Source organism: Anolis carolinensis, chromosome 3 (genome assembly GCF_035594765.1).
Source record: "Anolis carolinensis isolate JA03-04 chromosome 3, rAnoCar3.1.pri, whole genome shotgun sequence".
Classification (NCBI taxonomy): domain Eukaryota; kingdom Metazoa; phylum Chordata; class Lepidosauria; order Squamata; family Dactyloidae; genus Anolis; species Anolis carolinensis.
The window spans coordinates 160,443,846-160,467,787 of record NC_085843.1 but is presented as its reverse complement, the minus strand read 5'-3'; the positions used below and the strand labels follow the sequence as shown (position 1 = coordinate 160,467,787).

The 23,942-nt window shown below is 40.2% G+C and overlaps 1 protein-coding gene across 2 annotated transcripts in view; it reads right to left on the bottom strand.

Annotated features, from left to right (window-relative positions):
* The window catches only part of gfra1 (GDNF family receptor alpha 1), a 297,168-nt gene that overhangs the window by 74,106 nt on the left and 199,120 nt on the right, over positions 1-23,942 (bottom strand). For both annotated transcript variants that reach the window (XM_016995097.2, XM_008114823.3), the window contains exon 5: positions 2,488-2,597. In XM_016995097.2, coding sequence (XP_016850586.1) covers positions 2,488-2,597 — 110 coding nt within the window. The remainder of the gene's footprint in view (positions 1-2,487; positions 2,598-23,942) is intronic.

The window sequence follows — 23,942 nt, the reverse complement described above, 5'->3', positions numbered from 1 at the left end:
AGTTCACAGTCTCATTCTGAAGTGTGTCTGTGGTATCCGACAGTCGTTCAAGCAGAGATAGAAATGATAAAACCCAAATCTTATATATGAAGATGATCTGAAGAGATAGTTTTTGGTGGAAATGACAAACACCTCAGAAAGGATTTGATAAATACAACAGTGGAGTTATTCTCAAGGAGAGTGACTGGAAGCAAATTAGAAGACAAATGGATACCCCTGCTTTCATTTATCAAGAATACTTTATCTTTTCCTAAGAAACAAGAAATCATTTTGATAGTGCAATAAAACTCTACCCACAAACGTGGAATATTCAAAAATGTGCAGTAAGCAAGAGGTTCATAAAGAGTTATGTGCATTTGCAATTCATGTTTGTATTCAAAAAAATGTTATATAAACTTTTTTACAGTATGTATTTACATCACTCAATCTCCACCGTATTTTAGGATTCCCAATTGCAGAAAGGCTGTAACCAGCTGAACAAAATCTAATCTCCCTTTAGACTGGACCTATACAACATGTGGTCCATGGCTCTAAGCCAGTGGTCTTCAACCTGTGGGTTCCCAGGTGTTTTGGCCTACAACTCCCAGAAACCCCAGCTAACTTACCAGCTGTTAGGACTTCTGGGAGTTGAATGCCAAAACATCTGGGGACCCACAGGTTGAGAACCACTCCTCTAAGCCTTAGGCTCCGAGAGTCATGGGATCACTACAAGGGCTTTAAGGGTACTCACACCAACAATAGGGACCTTTTGTCTCACTGCTCTCCTCCACAAACGAGCCATGTGAATCTTTCTTGCTCGTGTGGGGAAGAAACAGAGGAAAAGCCACAATGGTTCTTCCCTCTGTCCTTCCCTTCTTCTGGAATGGGAGGGGGTGGCGACCTCAGACCACCTTAGCCTAGGCCCTCCTTTCCCTGGTCCAAAAGTATGTAACCATACCAGTTGTCACTCTGCTTTCTCCACCATGCCATTCTCGGTCAGCCCTGCATGTCTCCCATTTCTCTATTTTTCCCTCCACCTCCTTTAGTGTATAGAGTACAGCAGCAAGAAGCCAGAAACCAGATGGAAAATCCAAGTAAAGCTCTGCTCTGGACTATGCAGCTGGAAACCTTAGTGAGTGAATGAGTGGGGGAGAGAGTGTGGTTGGGTAAGTCACACAAAGAAACCCACCCACCCGTGGAAAGGTGTGGAGGATCCCAGGGCAGTATGGGGAGAGAGCTGGTTGAGAAATGGTGGGATGTACACTGTAGAATAGATATAGTTTGGCGTGACTTGAACTGCTATGGCTCAATGTTATGGAATCCTGGAAGTTGTTTTTACAAGGTCTCAAGCCTTCTTTGCCCAAGTGAGACACTAAAAATCTATCTGTGGTCTGAAGAAGTTTAGCCTATTTTAATTCTGATGCTTTATTACTGCCTAGTTGTGCAGGCCTGCTTTAGACTTTCCTGCTAAAGGTTGGAAGGCTGTGCACTTTGCCCACCATGCTTAAGAGCTTTGAAAGTTTACACTGGGCTAACAATGAATGCAGTTAGAGCTCAGAGCATGTTAACAGCTAACCTCTGGTATCCTGACAAAAGTGTATTTTCTGTGGTAACAACTCATTAATAACCATAAACATTCAGCACAGCAATTGATCAACAATATTATTACCCTATATACCCATGTGTAAGTATTAGGAAGAACTTCCTGAGGGTAGGAGCAGTTCGGCAGTGAAATATGCTGCCTTGGGAGCATGGTAGAGTGTCCTCTCTGCAGGTTTTTAAGCAGAGGCTGCATGGCCATCTATTCGGACGGCCTTGGTTGTATTGTTCTGCATGGAAGGAATTAGACTGTATGGCCCTTGTGGTATCTCCCAACTCTACGATTCTATAATTCAATGTCAGGAAATGTTAGTCAAAAAAATCAACTGAATTTATCCACAGTTCAATATGAGTACAATATCTTCACTCCTATCAAAAAAGAAGTCATCCCCTTCTGTGGACAGAGTGATGAAAGGCAAGCAGTCTGCCTGAAGGCCCATCCAGACAGGGCCCATAACGCATGTTGCAGAACTGGTTGGATATGATCCTCTTTAAAGTGACTAATTTCTGATATATTACCAGTTGTACAAAACTCAAGTTGGATCAAGCCAATCCTTTACAACAAATGGCCACTTTCCTTCAAAACTTTCATTCATAGCAGCCTTTCCAGTTGCAATCAACACCTTCATTTCTACACATTGTCTTTATGTTTAGAATTACAATTTAGGAGATTAAATTAAACATAACTGAAAACAGAAAATAACCCTTAGAGAGCCCAGTTAAGCTATGAAGTCTGCCCCCATATGAATTCGTTCTATTTCTCACAGACAGTGAACATTTCAAAGATGCCTGTTTTGCTTTGTTTTGAGTCTTTTGCTTGTTTTTAAACCAAACACCAAAGGAAGCCTCACTTCCAACTGAAAAAGAAAGAAAAAGAAAGAAAACCAATCCAGAAAAAGCAAAGCTTACCAATAAGCCCGGAATAAGCAAGGAGGCAGTCAGCATAGTTTTCCTTCAGACAGCTGCTAATAGACCGTGGCTCAGGTTGGCAGTTTGTGAAAAAATCTGCGAGGCGAGATCTGAAATGTGGTAAGAAAAAAAATACATATCTTAAAAAATATATATCACACCTCCAGGCAGTCTTACCTTTTCCACTCTTTTTCAATATTGAATTCTCTATTACACACACATATTGTACACATTCAAGCTGTTAAGAGTGCTTTAAAAAAAAGAGCAATATTTATCTTAAGGTTTTATAGCAAAAAGAAAGCAGTGCATGCAGATAACCAAACAATCACAAATATAGCTCTGGAAAATACACATTTTGGACATGTCCAAGAACTCAGCACCCAGCAACAGCTACATCCATCAACAAACTGCTCACCTGATGAGATTCTTTCATCAAACTTCAAAATCTATAAGAAGGAAACTATGCCCATCCAAGTAAGTGGGCTAATTGCTTATGGAGTGAATGTCTGGAAGCCTCATCGTTAAGTGGTTTGCACAGTTAATAGCAATCATGGCATCCTGCAAATGGCTGTTTAGCACTCTCTTACCATTTAAAGCTGCTGAAATAGTTTTACTTACAGAACAGAAAGGTGTAGAATCTCATTAATGTTCATGTACTAGGGCTCACTCAAATGATGCTGGGTAAAACAGCTAGCTTCTCGAAAACCCAATTCTCTTTAGAACATCTAAAACACACAGGCTGGAAAAAACTGCACTGTGAGCATGCTTAGGGCAGAAGAATCCTATGGCAACATGGCATCTAAGTAATGCATAGTCAAATTGGGGACTTTATCACCACAGTTTGTTGTCTTGCAACAACTACAACTAATGGGAGCATAGTCGTTTTAAATCAATAACCAGCACACATGTGTATAAGTACTGCCTAAAGACGCTATTACTCTGCTATAACTGTGACTGACCAGCCTCATGTCATAAAGTCCTGAGTACTGAACCTGGCATCCTGAACTCTATGGAGATTTTAGGCAAATGTTCCATCAGCATTATCACTTTTATTGGTATAATCTTAATTTTTTAAAATGCATATCTAACTGACTACCAAATGGCTAATAATAAAACCATTAAAACAATAACTAACAATAATTGACACAATCTGAAGCAATTAAGAGGAACAACCACAGAAGACACTCATCCCCGGCAATTTAACAAGCTGCCAATAAAAAAAAGAAAACAATCTTTACTGCAGTAGTAGGAAATTGGTAAACAAACAAAAAAATCCTGTTTCCAAATGCTTTTTTAAAAAAGCATACAAATTTCACCAGGCATACAATCGCACATAGTGCCATTTCAGAAATGACATGTGCCATTAATGAAGAAATCCCTTTTCTATCTTGGCACGCTTTATTCCAGGGGTCCCCAAACTAAGGCCCGGGGGCCGGATGCGGCCCTCCAAGGTCATTTACCTGGCCCCTGCCCTCAGTTTTAGACTTAGGCTCGCCCAAAGTCTGAAATGACTTGAAGGCACACAACAACAACAACAGTCCTACTTAACTTGACTATCTCATTGGCCAGAAGCAGGCCCACACTTCCCATTGAAATCCTGATAGGTTTACAGAATGTTGGTTAAAATTGTTTTTATTTTTAAATATTGTATTGTTCTTTCATTTACTAATATTGTGCTATGGTAATAATATAATATATTGTGTATACATATAATATTTATTATTTATTTATTTACAGCATTTATATTCCGCCCTTCTCATCCCGAAGGGGACTCAGGGCGGATAACATTGCACACAATACTGATAATACAGTAGAGTCTCACTTATCCAAGCTCACTTATCCAAGGTTCTGTATTATCCAAGGCAGTCTGCCTTTTAGTAGTCATTGTTTTTGTAGTAAATGTTGCAATGTTTTTGTGCTAAATTTGTAAATACAGTAATTACTATATAACATTACTGTATATTGAACTGCTTTTTCTGTCAATTTCTTGTAAAACAGGATGTTTTGGTGCTTAATTTGTAAAATCATAATGTAATTTTATGTTTAATAGGCCTTTTTCTTAATCCCTCCTTATTATCCAAGATTTTCGCTTTTCCAAGGTTCTGCCGGCCCATTTATCTTGGATAAGTGAGACTCTAGTGTAATATTATAATGTAATACAATATAATATTTATTTATTACAGTATTTCTACCCCGCCCTTCTCACCCAATAGGGGACTCAGGGCGGCTGATAATAATAATAAGACAATATAATAATATTGTATAATATAATAATATTAATTATATATTATATATTAAATATAATATTACCAATAATATTACAGTATAGTGGTGTGGTATAGTACAATATAGTAACATATAATGCTAATATTGTGCTATGCTAATAATATAATATATTGTATGTACATACAACTTGTAAGCCGCTCTGAGTCCCCTTCGGGGTGAGAGAGGGCGGGATATAAATGTAGTAAGCAAACAAATAAATAATTGTTGGGGGGTGTTCGCACTACAAATAAGACATGCGCAGTGTAAAATTTGTTCTTTTTTTTTCAAGTGATAATTTGGCCCCTCAACAATCTGAGGGACCATGAACCGGCCCTCCACTTAAAAAGTTTGAGGACCCCTGCTTTATTCACACACATCGAATTTAGCTATAAGAATGCCATCCCTTTTTGTTTTGACATTACTCAGTAGATTTACCTCCCAAGCACTAACCTTACATATTTTAAAAATAAATCAAATTGGGGATCTTCACCATTACTCTTTAACATACTATTGTTGAAGTTATGTGCCTTTACGTAGTCTTCCTCATATGATAACCCATAAGAGTTGTCTTGACCAAGATAACTCAGTGGATTTCCATGCCTCAGCAAGGATTTTGAAATCTGATCTAACACTGAAAACATTCTGGTTCACCATTCACATGCAAGGCATATCAGTATGACATACTCTTTTGTAGCTTTTTGTATTATATGTTTACTAAATATACTTTAGAAGAAAAACACAGCCAAAAAAGTATATAAAATGACTTTTTTTAGAAGAATTAACCATCCACATAAAATGTGTCTTTTTCATTTCCATGCTTTATATAGATCTGAGAAGACCATGAAAGCACCACTTCTGTTTCCAATTCAACTAATTATTGATGTTTTTGTTTGTTCCTTTTGCATTCTGCCTCTGCCCTGAAGAACCTGAGTCAGTGCACAAACAAACCAAACATATCCAAAGCAAACAAACAGCAAGGTATACCAGGATACTGAGAAAAGATGACTAGTTTAAGAGCATAGGACTTGGAAAGTTCAAACTCATTTCCCAAATTCCAGTTCAATATTGTAAGATGCCCACCATACTGACAAATTTCCCACTCAAATGTGAAGAACATGCTTTGTATCATTATATGAAAAGCAATCCAACTTCAGGTTTTACACCCAGTAATTCTATTAATATACATATAGATATCCAAGCATAAATCAATACAAAGGGCCTTGCTTCTGTCTACTTGATAGGTTCTGTGCAAGACAACTCCCTGCTGAAGTCTGACAATTTGAAATAAAGATTCCTGAGAAACTGAAATTTTCTGTCTGCCAGCTGTCATTATCTAGTTTTCCTGGATAAACACATTACCATTGGGAAAACAAAAAACAAACAAGAAAAAGAAATCAGTAGATTCTTGCAACTTTTTCTTTAAAGGAAAAGTCCCTGGAGACTAATTAATTCTGTTGCTATTATCATTTGATCTATACTTGTAAAGAGAAATAATGTATGTTATTGAGTAGATTGATAGTAGAGATGGATGGGCAGGCTTCCAAAAGTTCAAAGGCTTGTCTTAATGCATATACAGTTCTGTTGTTTGTCTTGAAACTAGCCAGCCAAAAAGCTCAAAAATTCATAGTTTAGTTCAGCCCAATCAGGCAGAACAATCTATTTGATTTGTATTTTACAATTTATTGTTGAGTCTGGGATCGTGCTCAACATCAAGAGAAGGAAGCAGCTACCGTGTTTCCCCGAAAATAAGACAGTGTCTTATATTATTTTTTGCTCCCAAAGATGCTCTTGGTCTTATTTTCAGGGGATGTCTTATTTTTCCATGAAAAAGAATTCACATTTATTGTTGAACAAAAAAAATGAACATTTATTATATACTGTACAGTAGTTGTCATCACAAACCAGCATGACCAGACAAACTATGAAGAATTAAGAATTTCTTGTTACTACCATTATTTCCATGTAAAACACTCTATGGTACGTACATTTACCGATCCTGCATGCTCTGGTGTTCTGTTCGGCGGGCATGCTTCCAAACAAAAACTTTGCTAGGTCTTACTTTCGGGGGAGGCCTTATATTTAGAAGTTCAGTAAAACTTCTACTAGGTCTTATTTTCTGGGGATGTCTTATTTTAGGGGAAACAGGTAACATATACTCAGGCTGTATCTACATATTTATTTATTTACTTACTTAATTTCTACTCCACCTTTCTCCCTGTGGGGATTCAAGGCAGTTAACAACCACACTGTTGGGGCATCATTTAAAACAAAGCAAATAGAAAATAATAATAATAATAATTAATTAGTAATGCGTGGGTTAGGTTAAAATACAATTGAAATATAATAAATACAATTTATATGCTTTAAAAACACACAATCCCCCAAATCCCACCCACAACATTTTCAACAGCATGCCCCTTATCCTCCTCCAAAAGCCTGGTGACAGATAAAGGTCTTTATATGCTTGCAGAAAGTAAGTAGGGGTGGGGCCATCTTGGTTTCTCTTGGGAGTTCCAGTCTAGAAGCAACCACAGAAAAAGGCCTTCTCCCATGTTCCCACCAAACTTGAGCGGGGGTGGGGGGTGGGGGGATGGGTGGGACAGAGAGAAGGCCCTCTCCAGTTCATCATAAATGTCTACCAGGTTCATAGAAAGAGATACAGTCCTTCAGATAACATAGACCGAAGCCAAATAGGGCTTGGTAGGTCAAAACCAGTACTTTGAATTGTGCTCAAAATGTGTTGGCAGTCAGTGGAGTTGTTGCAACAGCAGAGCTGTGTTCTCTCTGTAGCCAGTCTCAGTTAGCAGTCTGGCTGCTACTCTTTGGACCAGCTGAAGTTTCTGAGCATGTTTTTAAAGGCAGCCCCAAGTAGAGCATATGACAGTAGTCCAACAGTAGCCATTTACCACCGTGGACAGATTAGACTTCTTCAGGAATGGGCAAAGTAGAATTAATGCGGTTTGACATTACTTTAACTGACACGGTTCAGTGTTATGGAATCATGAGATTTCGATGGTGCTGAGGAAAGACTGGCTTATCCCTTCTGATCTATCACTATTATAGTATTGGGGATATATTGATCTTGGGTATTCAGTTAAGACCCAACAAGTAAGACTCAAAGAATTGTGACTGTCAGATATGAAAACTGGTAGAAATGTAGATGGGGTATATGTATCATTTTGCTCTCCTTGGAAAACGTTTTGACCATAAGGAGCCTTAAAATTTACCTCTGTTCCTGTGAAAATTTCTGCCTAGAATCTAGAGTTCCAAGTTACGTGATCCTCTTTGTGGAGTACAGTACGATCCTTCTATCTGCAGGAATATGTTCCAAGAATGTATGCATGAAACTATGGATAATGGTGAATACTGCCTGGAATGACAATAGAATATTCAGTATTTCCACCTCCATTTACTTGCTGCCCCATGGAGTGGAGAGTAGCTCACAAGTTAAGTCTGAGTTCCTGAGAGCAGCTCCCTACCCAAGTGTTAAAACCAGTGGGAACCCTAGCTTCCTACCTTTTACTCCTCAACAAAGCATCAGATTTGGCACCCGAAAAGCAAGCTGTTCTTGTGAGCTCTGTGCAGCAAGCGTGTACTCCCACTTTTCTCATTCCCATGGATTCTATGGGACCCAGCAGTCTGCCATAATAAGGCAAAGAGATCTGCTACCATGATCACAGCTAAGTGGAACCACAGATGCTGGCCTGTTTATATTGGGGTCATATTGTATATCAACCACTACTCCCTGATTTTTTACTTCTTCAGTTTACACATGCGAAAATTGTGCATGCCAATTCAGGAAGCAAGGCTGCTTCTCCTGCACTTATATAACAAGTTTTTGACATTTTCTTTTCTTGCTTAAATTCTATGCCATTTTAGTAATACCTGGTTTATTCACTAAGTATGTGTGGGTCTCACTCATAACTGTAAATCTCACTGAGAGCAAGTCAGTGAGAGCAAGTCATTTCAAGTCATTTCTTGTAATTTAAAAAGGTTCCCTTTCAAATACTATTTCAAGTTTTGAAATCTGACGTTAGTTCAACTTGTTAGTCGGAAGCCTCATTTTTTACTCTTTGCTTAGTGCACTACTCAGTACAGAGAATTGTCTGGGTTCGCAAGTACACTGTGGAGGTTAAAGGGTTGTGGTGTGCAGGTAGTCGGGGAATAACTGAATCCAGTTACGGGCAGAGGTGAGAACTGTTAACAATCAGTTTGGGAAATCCTAGAAATAGCTATTTCAAAGCCTTTGAAGAAAGATAGGGGAGAAAATCCCTCTCAAATAATCTGTTTGCTACTACAGGTACAGTGCAAATAACAAAATGGATATGTGGACTGGTCATTATGTCTTTAACAGAAAATGTGTATCAGAAACAACATGGGAAGGAGGGTTCAGACATTCAGACTGAACATGTTATAGCAAATCTTGTATACACATACAAACACACACACACACACACACATATATATACACACACACACATACGTACATACACACACACACACAATGTTTTTAAAGGTGAACAATCAGGAGATCTGGTAAGCTTAGCAAACAAAATTTTGGATCTTCTAGCGATCACCTGAAAGCTTGTTCTAAAGCACATCCAGGGATGAAATTGTTTTTTCACCAGCCTCCACTTTTCTTATGACTTACATCTTATAGAATAGTAGAGTTAGAAGAGACCTATGGACCATCCAGTCCAACCCCCTGCCAAAAAGCAGGAAACTGCATTCAAAGCACCCCCGACAGATGGCCATCCAGCCTCTGCTTAAAAGCCTCCAAAGAAGGAGCCTCCACCACTGTCCATTTTTTCTGCCTAAGTGGAGTATCTTGCAATTGTCCCTGTTGAACTTCATTTTGTTAGTTTTGGACCATCTCTCTAATCTGTCAAGATCGTTTTAAATTCTGCTCCTGTCTTCTGGAGTGTTAGCTATCCCTCCCAGTCGTCTGCAAACTTGATGATCGTGCCTTGGTAGTCAAACTTCTAGATCTACATGCTGGGAGTATCTGGTGGTGCAGGCTTATCTGCCTTCATCTTTTCTCTCTTTTATTGTCCATACATTTTCATTAAAGGTTTCTGGAGGCAGTTGTTGTTCCTCTTGCCTACTTAAGCAAGCACACATGACTGGAATAAAATGAACTAGAGTTCAGCTATTTCCCGGGTCTAACTTTATTTGATTGTTAATGGCACACACACTGCTGCAACTTGACACCAAACTTCTGACATTTCTCTACCCCTCCTTCACCATTCCTCCAATGATGATGCTCCTAAAAAAAACCTTTTAGTTAGACTGGCAGTTCTCAAGTGTGCTCCGCAGAGCCCATCGGGTTCCATGAAGCATACTGAGGAGCTCTGTGCTTTCCTCTTCCCCCGCAAAGCTTTACCTCATCTTTCCTGCTCTCCCTCTCTCCTGCCTCTCTTGCTATTAAAAGTCTTTTCAACCTGCCTCCCTTGCCACCAAAGCCTTTTCCCTGCATCCCCCTCACCACCAAAAGCTCCTTTCCTCCCATCCCTCACCCCAAAAGCCTTTTTTCTCTCTTCTCTCGTCCCAAAAGCCTTTTTTCTCAACTTGCTTTCTTCCAAAAGCCTTTTCTTCTCATCGCCCTTGCCACCAAAAGCTCTTCTCCCTTGCCTTGCTTGCTTCCAAAACCCAATTTCCTTCCCATAGCTCAGGGGGTGTTTTGATTGTGCTTTTCCTACATGGCAGAAGGTTAGCTTAGGTGCCCCCTGGGATTGCTCCTATTATTATTATTACAAAGGCTAGGTGGCCATCAGTTGGGGGTGCTTTGCTTGTGCCTTTCCTGCATGGCAAAAGGGGGTTGGATTAGATGGCCCCTGGAATATTCCACTGAAATACTGTTAAGTTTATGTTGGTCAAAAAGTTTGTCCATGCACACACACACACACACACACACACACACACAAAATATAATATAATAACATTTTCCGGGCCTCTATGATAAACTTTTGCTAGACAACTTGAGCTAGACAATGGACAAGGAAGAAAGCAGGCACTGGATGGGGATAAAAAGCTTTTGTAACAAAGGAATTATCATTCTCAGAGACTTTGTTAACTGATATATACCTGTATTCATTAATACCTGTAAAGGCCAGGGATACAAGGATAAATTTAATAGATACCCATGTAGATGCTTTCATCAGAAAACCCATGTGAAACAGACCCCTTCTTTATAATTCTTATTTTCCCAATATTTCACAGGATAAAATCAGCTTTGCATAACTAGTTTTAAAAGAGAAAAAATCATCACTATTACATTTGTCTACAAAAAAATTGTATGTATTGAAATTCAATGCTGCTGTAAGCAAAATAGTTCAAACCTTTAAACCTTTATTCAAATGTTGGAAAGCTCTTTGATGTCTGGAAATTATCTGAAGCAATTATCACTTTGGCCTTTTTAACAGTTTCTTAATTGAACTGTTCAAAACTAGTGTGTGCTATTTGAAAAACTACTCACTCTACATTTTAAAAAGGACTAATGCCAGTGCATTTAGCAATTGTACAAAATTTCTACTGATTTCTTTACCCTCTTTAATCCACAAGTGAAGTCTAAAGCTAACTTACAGTACATTTGTATGAACTGTATCTAGAAAGCGCACAACCCCCCTGCTAAGCCAGCTCCACTGGCTGCCAATATGCTACCGAGCCCAATTCAAAGTGCTAGTCTTGACCTATAAAGCCCTAAACGGTTCTGGCCCAATCTACTTGTCCGAACGTATCTCCCCTTATGAACCAGTAAGATCATTAAGATCATCTGGGGAGGCGCTGCTCTCGGTCCCACCTGCCTCACAGGTGCGACTGGTGGGAACGAGGGACAGGGCCTTCTCGGTGGTGGCTCGCCAGCTGTGGAACTCCCTCCCTGGAGATATCCGACAGGCTCCTACCCTGCTGGGATTCAGAAGGGCCGTGAAAACATGGTTATGTGCCCAAGCTTTTGATGAGTAAATGACAAAGTTGACATGGCCTGATTTAAGGATGAAGCATGAGGATCTCGGACTAATGGAATTAATTATATATACGTTTTTAAGATTTTTATAATGTGTTTTAACAATGTTATTAATAGATCTGTTTATATTGTTTTGTATTTATGATTGCATTTTGGGCATTACATTTTGCCAATTTTTGTAAGCCGCCCTGAGTCCCCTCGGGTGAGAAGGGCGGGGTATAAATGTTGTAAATAAATAGATAAAGTCCCTCTTGGGAAAAGGTATGAGCTCGGAAATAAGATGGATCTACCTTTATGTGAAGCAGCATGAAAAAAAAAAAGGTGGAATGTCAATGAGGCACAAGAACAAAAGATTTCACATTGCTGCTCCTAAATGGATGGTGGTAACAATTTCAGAAGTATTTTTATTCCTCCTGGCTACTCATGCTGCTTCCTGCCATAAGGCAATGACATCTCCCATCCTCTGTTCGGATATCAGCCAGCAAGCCAATGCCTTAAATCAAGAAATAGCTCCCTAAGATCTACAGATATACTCATAGGAACACCTCAGCAAGTAATAATAATAATAATAATAATAATAATAATAATAATAATAATAATAAGGCCAAGATCGAAAAATCAGCTGATGACCCAAAATGCAGACTGTGCAAGGAAGCTGACGAAACCATTGATCATATCCTCAGCTGCTGTAAGAAAATTGCACAGACAGACTACAAACAGAGGCACAACTATGTGGCCCAAATGATTCATTGGAACTTATGCCTCAAGTACCACCTCTCAGCAGCAAAGAACTGGTGGGATCACAAACCAGCAAAGATCGTGGAAAATGAACACGCAAAGATACTGTGGGACTTCCGAATCCAGACTGACAAAGTTCTGGAACACAACACACCAGACATCACAGTTGTGGAAAAGAAAAAGGTTTGGATCATTGATGTCGCCATCCCAGGTGACAATCGCATTGACGAAAAACAACAGGAAAAACTCAGGACCTCAACTTCAAAGACTCTGGCAGAAACCAGTGCAGGTGGTCCCGGTGGTGATGGGCACACTGGGTGCCGTCCCAAGAGAACTCAGCCGGCATTTGGAAACAATAGACATTGACAAAATTACAATCTGCCAACTGCAAAAGGCCACCCTGCTGGGATCTGCGTGCATCATCCGAAAATACATCACACAGTCCTAGACACTTGGGAAGTGTTCAACTTGTGGTTTTGTGAAACGAAATCCAGCATGTCTATCTTGTTTGCTGTGTCATACAACGTCGTTGTATCAATAATAATAATATAAAACTTTATTTATATACCACTCTATCTCCCCGGAGGGATTCAGGGCAGTTTCCAAAAGTGCAAAACAACTTCATACAACATACAATACATCAATTAAAATACAGCAATTTCAGTTAAAATGAGAGTCACAATCAGAGCCTTTGATCAAGGGAGCTGGAATAGTTGGTCAGAGCAATGCTGGCATAGTCCATTTTTAGGGATAGGTAAGAACTTATACACGTATCTTAGGGACAGGAGATGGATAGTGTACCAGAGTTTGATTTGGGTAATGAGACTAATCTTGGTCAAAAACTTGCCGAAACCACCATGTTTTTAGCTCCTTACGGAAAGTGGGTAAGGTAGGGGCCTGTCTGATCTCTTTAGGGAGAGCATTGCAGAGCAGGGTGGCCACTACCAAGAAGACCCTCTCCCTCACCCCACCAACAGTGCAGGTGACGGGGGCGGGAGTGAGAGGAGGGCCTCCCCAGCAGATCTCAAGGCCCACACTGGTTCATAGGGAGAGATGCGAGTCCAAGTAGGAGTCCAAAAGTACCAGGCTAAAACCCGTAACCTCAATCAGTGGCTGATACCAGATGAGTAACTCCCTCATCTAAATACTATATGATCAGGTATTAATTTGCTATGCCTGCAGTGAATCTAAAGGTAAGCTATCAACCTCAGAAGCAAGTCTAAATCAAAATTATAAACAGTCAATAGTGGAAAAAACATTTTTACAGAGTTGACCATTATGTGAAGCGTAACAGCTTTGAAAAATAAGGTGGAAATAATGAACCTAGGACAATTTAATAAAGCATGAGAATGGCCATTTTCTGATGCTATGAGGAAAAAACACCAAGTTTCTATCTATTTTTTCATTTTAAAAAATTATCTCAGACCACATATTCTAGAAGGCTGTGCGAGAAAACATCTGGAAAGCATTCCACAGGAAATAATCCTATATTAAGTATGTTTTGTGGGTTTCTGCTTCCTTGCATTGACTTTAAACATTTATAATGTGATTCTACTTTCCCAGATGAAAACACTGGTCTGAGAAGACTCTGATTTTATTGGTGTTTCATTTTTAATCTTATAATGTGAATTGCTCAGAGTTGCTATACAGCAGGTCAGAAAGATAAATGCAGTAAAGTAAGAAGCAAGCAAGTAAATAAATAAATATGTATAACATATTAACGTTACAAGTAGTATCTTCCCTCCTTTTAGGTTTTTGTTAAAATGGGAACACAAGGAGCTTCCTTAAAGCCTGGTAATCTGTCCATGTCATCCAGCACTATGTAACCTGATGAAGTGGTAGTATTGGTGAATCTGAATTTAAAAAGAGATATCCAAGGTACTGAACCTATTTCACGAATGGGATTTGATACATTAGTGTGCATGAAGTCCAGACTGAAGTCCAGAATAAAGATACTATTGGATGTCAATGAATTTCCTGGGTCTAAGATAGATGTCTTCTCCATCATTTGTTTCCTAATCCTTATCACTGGAGATGTCAGGGACTGAATCCTGGATTTTCTGGGCTATAAAATCACATTGAGCATATGAATGATGGTCTTCACACACACACTCAAGTGTCAAGTTGATGAACAAACTAAATGAGCTACTATTTAAGTCCTCAAATTACGACGACCTTCTAGAATGTGTATATGCCTTCAAATTGCTGAGTGATTAATGGCAATCCCATAAAATTCATAGAATGTTCATAGGGTAAGTAATACTTACTTACCAAAAGGTCCCAGGTTCAAATCCCGGGAGCAGAATGAGCGCCTGTTGTTAGCCCCAGCTCCTGCCAACCTAGCGGTTCGAAAACATGCAAATGTGAGTAGATCAATAGGTACCGCTCCGGGGAAAGATAACGGCGCTCCATGCAGTCATGCCGGCCACATGACCTTGGAGATGTCTATGGACAAAGCCGGCTCTTTGGCTTAGAAATGGAGATGAGCACCAACCCCCAGAGTTGGTCACGACTGGACTTAATGTCAGGGGAAACCTTTAGCTTTACTAAGTAATACTTAGAGATGATTTGCTACTGTTTTACTCTGAAAGAAAGCCTACAGCACCTAGTATTCCTTGGCAGTCCCCCTATCCAAGTAGGCAACATGCCAAGCAAAACCTCTTTTTTGTTCTCTCAAGCATCCCAGGAAAAATTTAATTAAAAAAAACAAAATCAGCAGGAAATGTCTAAATACACTGATAGTCCAAATACATTGATAGTGTAATTTACTAAGACAGTCAATTGTGTTAATTTAAATAGAAAGTCTTTTATTTGCTTGCAAATCTTGACTTGGCAACATAGAGCAATTGACAAATGTGGTCAATAACCTTAATTCAAATAGGAAGTCTTATTTGCAGTGGAAATCTTGGCTCTGCAAACATTTAAAAGGTTAGCACCCCATTACTGTTGATCCTGTTGCTTCCCAAGGTGATTTAATATTAACCCTTTTTCTATAATGAAGTAAAATAACTTTACATTTGATTTAGCACATGATATAAGGAATAGTTTTTAATCTAAGGTAAAGGTAAAGGTTTTCCCCTGACATTAAGTCAAGTCGTGACCGACTCTGAGGGTTGGTGCTCATCTCCATTTCTAAGCCAAAGAGTCCGTAGACACCTCCAAGGTCATGTGGCCAGCATGACTGCATGGAGCGCCGTTACCTTCCCGCCGGAGCGGTACCTATTGATCAACTCATATTTGGATGTTTTCGAACTGCTAGGTTGGCAGGAGCTGGGGCTAACAGCGGGTGCTCATTCCGCTCCCAGAATTTGAACCTGGGACCTTTTGGTCCGCAAGTTCAGCAGCTCAGCACTTTAACACACTGTGCCACCAGAGGCCCCAGTTTTTAATCTATTAATGCACAATTCATAAATAATGCTTAGTGTATTAAGACAAATTAATATTTTAAATAATTCTTTTATTTCTTAAAACTTAAGGGTACATTTAAAATCTCAATACCTAAAAATATAATATACTATCTATCTATACGACACATTTTACCCATTTGTGCATATTTCTACAAGATCTGAATATACAAGGGATATCTGGAAAGTAAAGTTACAAAATTTAAAAAACAAAAACAAAGAATGAATATATTTTAATAAAATTTACATAGATTATAGCATAGGTATTACATTATTTTTCCACATAATCATCACTCAGTTCAATATATTTTGTCAACTATGAGATGCGTTTTTTGACGCCTGTACCTAGAAGTTTCCCGCCACCTTTTTCAGCCAGTTCGTCACTTCGAGGAACCACCGGATCCCGTCTGCAGGAGCTGACGGTGGTGGAAGAGGACGACAAGGAGGAGGAAGCAGCAGCAACAGAGCTGGAGTTAGGAGCAGGCGGTGGAGGCAGAGGCAAGGCCGAGGCTGCCTCTTGGCTGGAGCTGCTAAGCCCCTTGGCGAGCTGTGCCATGGCCGAGCGCACCTGGCCCAACCTGCTGCTGCCAGAGCGAAGAGGAGGAGGCGGCAGAAGTTGTTCGATAGCAATTCCTCATCTTCGTCCCCATTGCCTTCCTCCTCCTCCTCCTCACTCCGGAGGCAGCATGTTGGGTCCGGTGCGCTTAGCCATGGCACAGTTCATCGGGGGGGCTTGGCAGCTCTTCCAGCCAAGAAGCCGCTTCAGCCTTGCATCCGCCGTCTGCTCCCAGCTCCGGCTCTGTTGCTGCTGCTTCCTCTTCCTCCTCCTCCTCTTCCACTGTCGCCAGCTCCTGCAGACAGGATCTGGCTGTTCCTCGAAGTGATGAACTGGCTGAAAAAGGTGGCGGAAGAATTCTAGACACAGGCATCAAAAAACTCATCCCATGGATGACAAAATGTATTGAATTGAATAATGTATTGAACTGAATGGTGATTGTGTGGAAAAATAATGTAATACAGTAGAGTCTCACTTATCCAACACTTGCTTATCCAACGTTCTGGATTATCCAACGCATTTTTGTAGTCGATGTTTTCAATAGACCATGATATTTTAGTGCTAAATTCGTAAATATAGTAATTACTACATAGCATTACTGTGTATTGAACTGCTTTTTCTGTCAAATTTGTTGTTAAACATGATGTTTTGGTGCTTAATTTGTAAAATCGTAACCTAATTTGATGTTTAATAGGCTTTTCCTTAATCCCTCCTTATTATCCAACATATTCGCTTATCCAATGTTCTGCTGGCCTGTTTATGTTGGATAAGTGAGACTCTACTGTACCTATGCTATAATCCATGTAAGTTTTATTAAAATATATTCATTCTTCATATTTTAAAAAATCTTGTAACTTTACTTTCTGGATATCTTGTATTTTTATTCATTTTATCTATCCTACAACATTTTTACTAAGTACCACCCTCTTCCCCTTAGGCATGGCTAACTGGAAACACAGCCCTTGACCCCTCAGATTTTGTTAAGATTGCCAGATGAAATATAGAGCAGAACTCCTGTATTTTTAACAGTTGCAAAGAAGAGGGAATTTCAGGAGGTGCGAACACTTTCAGAAATGATATCTTGTACACAACCATTACAGCTACAGAAACCAGGTCCTGATTTTTACCTGTCAAATTTGTAAATTGCCCAAGGGCTTAAGCCTGATATCCCTATTCACATCAATGTTTGGATCTAACTAGTTCTCTATACAAGGTAAAAAGGTAAAGGTTTTCCCCTGACGTTAAATCCAGTCATGTCTGACTCTGGGGGTTGGTGCTCATCTCCATTTCTAAGGCGAAGAGCCGGCTTTGTCCGTAGACACCTCCAAGGTCATGTGGCCGGCATGACTGCATGGAGCGCCGTTACCTTCCCGCCGGAGCGGTACCTATTGATCTACTCACATTTGCATGTTTTTGAACTGCTAGGTTGGCAGGAGCTGGAGCTAACAGTGGCCGCTCCTGCCGCTCCTTAGGTTTGAACCTGGGACCTTTCAGTCTCCAGCTCAGTGCTTTAACGCACTTCGCCACTGGGGCTCCTCTATACAAAGGATCATATAAATTCCCATCAGTCTCTCTCTTACTGAGATCACTATTTTGATTGATATTTTATACTTCTGATACTTTATAAAAGGATTCTTGTTAAGCTGAATCTTTCTATTGTAAGAGTAGCTTCATTCAGTACATTATCCTTGAGCTTGTTTGGAGGTTCTAGCAGAGAAGCACAGCAATTGTATACCAAGAACAGAATACTGGAGACCTTGGTACACTCCCTTTATACCTGAGACGCCATCCTCTTCCACTGAGTGCACAGCTTCAGGAGGGACCCACAGGGAGTGAGAAAGTGGACACCCACCTAGCCAGCCACATCAACTGAATCAACCCTGGCAATCAATGGGGCGAAAGGTGTCGAAGCCAGATCACCTTGGTTTTTAACTATGTAAGAGCTGATTCTTATAGTATTTTATGTAGCATTAAAATGTTAGAGTGAAAAGGATCGATATTAATATAGAGAAACACCATTGCCAGCAGTTGCCAATATACTGAATCACACCACAGGTTCATCTAGTCCAGTACTGGGCTCATCTACACTGACCACAAAGGGTGCTTCCAAACATGACTAAAACCAGTGCCAAAACAGGTTAAAGCAGGGGTCCTCAAACTTTTTAAGTGGAGGGCTGATTCATGGTCCCTCAGATTGTTGAGGGGCCGAATTATCATTTGAAAAAAAAAAAAACGAACAAATTTCTATGCTCACTGCACATGTCTTATTTGTAGTGCAAAAAAAACCCCAACAACAATTATTTATACCCCACCCTCTCTCACCCCAAAGGGGACTCAGAGCGGCTTACAAGTTGTATGTACATACAATATATTATATTATTATTATAGCACAATATTAGCATTATATATTACTATATTGTACTATACCATTATACCGTGATATTTTTAGTAATATTACATTTAATATATAATATATAATTAATATTATTATATTATACAATATTTTATATTGTATTATTATTATTATTAGCCACTCTGTCCCCTATTGGGTGAGAAGGGCGGGGTAGAAATACTGTAATAAATAAATAAATATTATATTGTATTACATTATAATATTTATTATCAATATTATATGTATACACAATGTATTATATTATTACCACATCATTCATTTACAATATTGGTAAATGAAAAAACAATACAATATTTAAAAATAAAAATAATTTTAACCAACATACTGTAAACTTATCAGGATTTCAGTGGGAAGTGTGGGCCTGCTTCTGGCCAATGAGATAATCAAGTAGGATTGTTGTTGTTGTGCCTTCAAGTCATTTCAGACTTTGGGCGAGCCTAAGTCTAAAACTGAGGGCAGGGGCCAGGTAAATGGCCTTGGAGGGCCACATCCGGCCCCCGGGCCTTAGTTTGGGGACCCCTGGGTTGAAGTAACCCATTTCAGCATGGGTCTGGTCCCCACCCCCCCAACTCAAACCCTGGGCTTTACCTTTGGTGATAGCTACATGTTATCCCAGTTGAAATCGGGATAGCATGAAGCCATCCCAAAGCCTCCCATTTGGACCCCAAAAGTTGCCAAAGTGGCCTGCCGGCAGCACAAATCTCTCCCTACAGACTTCTTGGCACAAGAAAATGATGCGTCAGGAGGGGGAAGGGAAAATCCATCCTACCCTCCCCCACCTCCTGACATGTCATTTTCCAGGAGCTCAAAAGTGTGAGTTGGCTGTGTGGACTGACCCCTGGTATCGTGAACATGACCCCGGAAGTCAGTTCCCACTGGCCTAATACCTCATTAGACAACTGTCTTCACTGCCATCCCGCATTGCTCAAGCTGTAGTAGCCTAGGAAAATGGGATAGTAGTCCACTGTCATTTTCTCTGATTGGTGGCAGTCCCCAGCTGTGACACCTCACCTTCCTTGTTCTCAGTGCTCTGGCTGATGTCAGCCAGAACACCAGTGTACCGATGGAGTGGGGCAGGGTGGGTCTTCTCTTCCCATCTCCCTCAGTTCAGTGATACTGATGTGAGCCGAGTGTTAAGGAATAGGTAGGTAGGATGTCATGGCTGGGGACCACCATGATAAAGGGAGCATAGGGAGGTTCCTAGAGTAGCTGTCTAGCTGAGCCAACCATGTTCAATGTGACTGGGTAGCAAGGACTCCTTTCCATCTCCAAGACAGTTGTGGGAGTCCCCTGTCAAGACCCATATGGACCCAACCCAGAGGGCCAGATGCAGGATCAGGCCCACTTTTCCTGTCAGTGTACAGTTCCTCACCCATTGTCAATTCTGGATGGTGGCAGCTTTTCAATGATTCAGGGAGAAGCACTTCCTATTTGAAGATTCCCTACATATTTTCTTTTTCAGTACTATCCAGAGCAAACAACACCTTGCTTTCTTAATCATATAAATGCAGGAATATTTGGGGTGAAGTCGAGGTGAAAGTCCATCAAAATATTTAACTTAAGAGGAAGAGCAGGTCCATTCTTGTGAAAGACTTTACTGGAAGTAATTTGTTTTCTAGCCTATACTCAAAGTAATACTGCTTTTAAGATAGTCACGTTTTCAGAAGGCCAACTCTGGAGAGGAAATCCGACATAATTTTAGACTTTCAGCGAAATGGTGCAATACAAGGAGTAGCCCTGGCAACAACAGGACTGTTTCTATCATTATTTGTAATGTTCCCAGTAGGAGGCTGATGTATCATTATGAATGATTAAAATGGTAGAATGATGAATGGAATATGTTTAATCCAAGATAGCTGGTGAATCGGGACAAAAAAAAGACACGCTGGGTATTGGCCAGCTGACAACATTAAACAAGGTGATGTAGTTCATATGTTTTATAAAGATACATATGAAGGATTTTTCAGCTTAAGCTGAACAAAAATTAATCTATATGAACATAAGATTCATGGCACTGACATCTACAGCACAAAACTTTCATTATTTCTTTCCATTGTGATTCAAAGATTAGCTTTACAATGCAGACATAGTGACCTTCTACTTCAAAATCTGAAAAATAATATTTTTTTAAAAATTGAACAAAAATATGGTAACATTTACAATCAAATGTGAAATGAGTATTAAGATGTGTAAGATATTTAACTTTCTCAATTATGCAAGCAAGAGTCTCATTCATCTGCTTAAAAGTGTTAACATCATGTTCTATTTTTAGCTTAACTATTTAGATATTCACTGAGCTGTTATGATATATAAACTGCCAAAATAAATATTCTCATACTATATTTTAATGCAGAGTGATATAAATAACCTTTAGAAAACCCGGCACAATGTAATGAAGGAATTAGCTGACATTCTCTCCTTAACACTGCCTGCAGATGGGCAATGCAATAAACAAGTAGCCAGAATTACTGTGGTGTCAATTTATGGATGCTAGTAAAGCTAGTTGGAGTAATTTGATGGCACACATGTATTTGTGATAACTTTATGAAATGGAGAATTCCTAGTATCATAGAATAGTAGAGTTGGAAGAGACCTCATGGGCCATCCAGTCCAACTCCCCGCTAAGAAGCAGGAAATCGCATTCAAAGCACCCTCGACATATGGCCATCCAGCCTCTGCTTAAAAGCCTCCAAAAAAGGAGCCTCCACCACAGACCGGGGGAGAGAGTTCCACTGTCGAACAGCTCTCACAGTGAGGAAGTTCTTCCTGATGTTCAGGTGGAATCTCCTTTCCTGTAGTTTGAAGCCATTGTTCCGTGTCCTAGTCTGCAGGGAAGCAGAAAACAAACTTCCTCCTATGACTTCCCCTCACATATTTGTACATGGCTATCATGTCTCCTCTCAGCCTTCTCTTTTGCAGGCTAAACATGCCTAGCTCTTTAAGCCGCTCCTCATAGGGTTTGTTCTCCAGACCCTTAATCATTTTAGTCGCCCTCCTCTGGACGATTTCCAGTTTGTCAACATCTCCCTTCAACTGCGGTGCCCAAAATTGGACACAGTATTCCAGGTGTGGTCTGACCAAGGCAGAATAGAGGGGGAGCATGACTTCCCTGGATCTAGACGCTATATCCCTATTTATGCAGGCCAGAATCCCATTGGCTTTTTTAGCTGCCGCATCACATTGTTGGCTCATGTTTAACTTGTTGTCCACGAGGACTCCAAGGTCTTTTTCGCACACACTGCTGTCAAGCCAGGCGTCCCCCATCCTGTATCTTTGATTTCCATTTTTTCTGCCAAAGTGAAGTATCTTGCATTTGTCCCTGTTGAACTTCATTTTGTTAGTTTCGGCCCATCTCTCTAGTCTGTCAAGATCGTTTTGAATTCTGCTCCTGTCTTCTGGAGTGTTAGCTATCCCTCCTAGTTTGGTGTCGTCTGCAAACTTGATGATCGTGCCTTCTAACCCTTCGTCTAAGTCGTTAATAAAGATGTTGAACGAAATCGGGCCCAGGACGGAACCCTGTGGCACTCCACTCGTGACTTCTTTCCAAGATGAAGACGACGCATTGGTGAGCACCCTTTGGGTTCGTTCGCTTAGCCAATTACAGATCCATCCTCCAATCTTCTGGGACTTCTCCCATTCTCCAAGAACTCTCGAAGATAATTGCCAGTGGTTCTGAAATAACTTCTGCTAGTTCCTTCAATACTCTTGGATGTAGCTGATCTGGCCCTGGGGACTTGAATTCGTTTAGAGCGGCCAGGTGTTCCTGGACAACTTATTTCCCTATTTGGGGTTGGATTTCCCCCAATCCTTCGTCCATTCCATGTTGCTGAGGTTGAAGATGGCTTTCTTTTTGTGAGAAGACCGAAGCAAAGAAGGCATTAAGTAGTTCTGCCTTTTCCCTGTCCCTTGTCACCATCACCCCATCTTCTCCTTGCAGTGGCCCTATCGCCTCCTTGTTCTTCCTTTTTCTACCAACGTAAGCAAAAAAGCCTTTTTTGTTGTTTTTTATGTCCCTGGCAAGCCTGAGCTCATTTTGCGCTTTAGCCTTGCAAACCATTTCCCTACAGGAGTTGGTTATACATTTGAATTCTTCTTTGGTGATTTCTCCCCTTTTCCACTTCTTGTGCATGTCACTTTTGAGTCAGCTCAGTTAGGTTCTTACTGGGTATATTTTCTGCCTCCAGAAAGTTGGCATTGAATGTTTGGGACACTTATTGACAGAAGTGGCTATACAACACTCACAGAAACAAGATATTCTAAACTGTTAGTTCCTGTGTTACATTGGACCCTACTCTATGTTGCTGATTAATTTGCTGCTAAGTTCACTGGTTATTGTTCATTACCATTCCTCAGAACAGTCTACTTTTCTTCTACACTTCCTCTGCACTTTTAGGAAGCTTGCAGCAGTTTTCAAGTGCTGGAGGGTTTATTAATTTGGGGTCTACACAAAAAGTATGGGACCCTTTAAGGCAGTGGTTCCCAACCTTTGGTCCTCCAGGTGTCTTGGACTTCAATTCCCAGAAATCCCAGCCATCTTCCCAGATATTAAGAATTGTGGAAGCTGAAGTCCAAAACCCTGGAGGACCAAAGGTTGGGAACCACTGCTTTAAGGGATTGCTAGGAAAGGTCTTCTGGATATTTGAGGCAAGTTTTATTATTTCCTATTCACATATTCTTTCTGAGCTGGATATTACCATTGGAATCATTTCAGAGGAGATGCCTAGATCAACATCTCATCCAGCTTTGTGCAACCAGTTTCAGGTACAGCAGTCTGAAAATGCAGACAAGGTACTTGGAGAGGCAATAAGTTCTACTGTTGACCCGTGTCCATCTTGGGATCTTACAACAAGCTGAAGGGGAGTGACCAAGAAGGCCCTGTAGCTTGTTAATGAAAGAAGTCTCAGCAGCCTTTAAAAAAGGAGCTATGGAAGTTCCCCTTGAAAAAACATCTTCACCAAATATAAAAGCCAAGAGTGATCACACAACTAACTCTTTTTGGGACAAGATACTTAAGAAACTAATAATACCAAATTAAAATATTCCTCAATGACCGAGAATTCTGAATTGTACTGCATCATTCTTCAGTAAAAAGAGATACGTGTAACTATTGGTTAG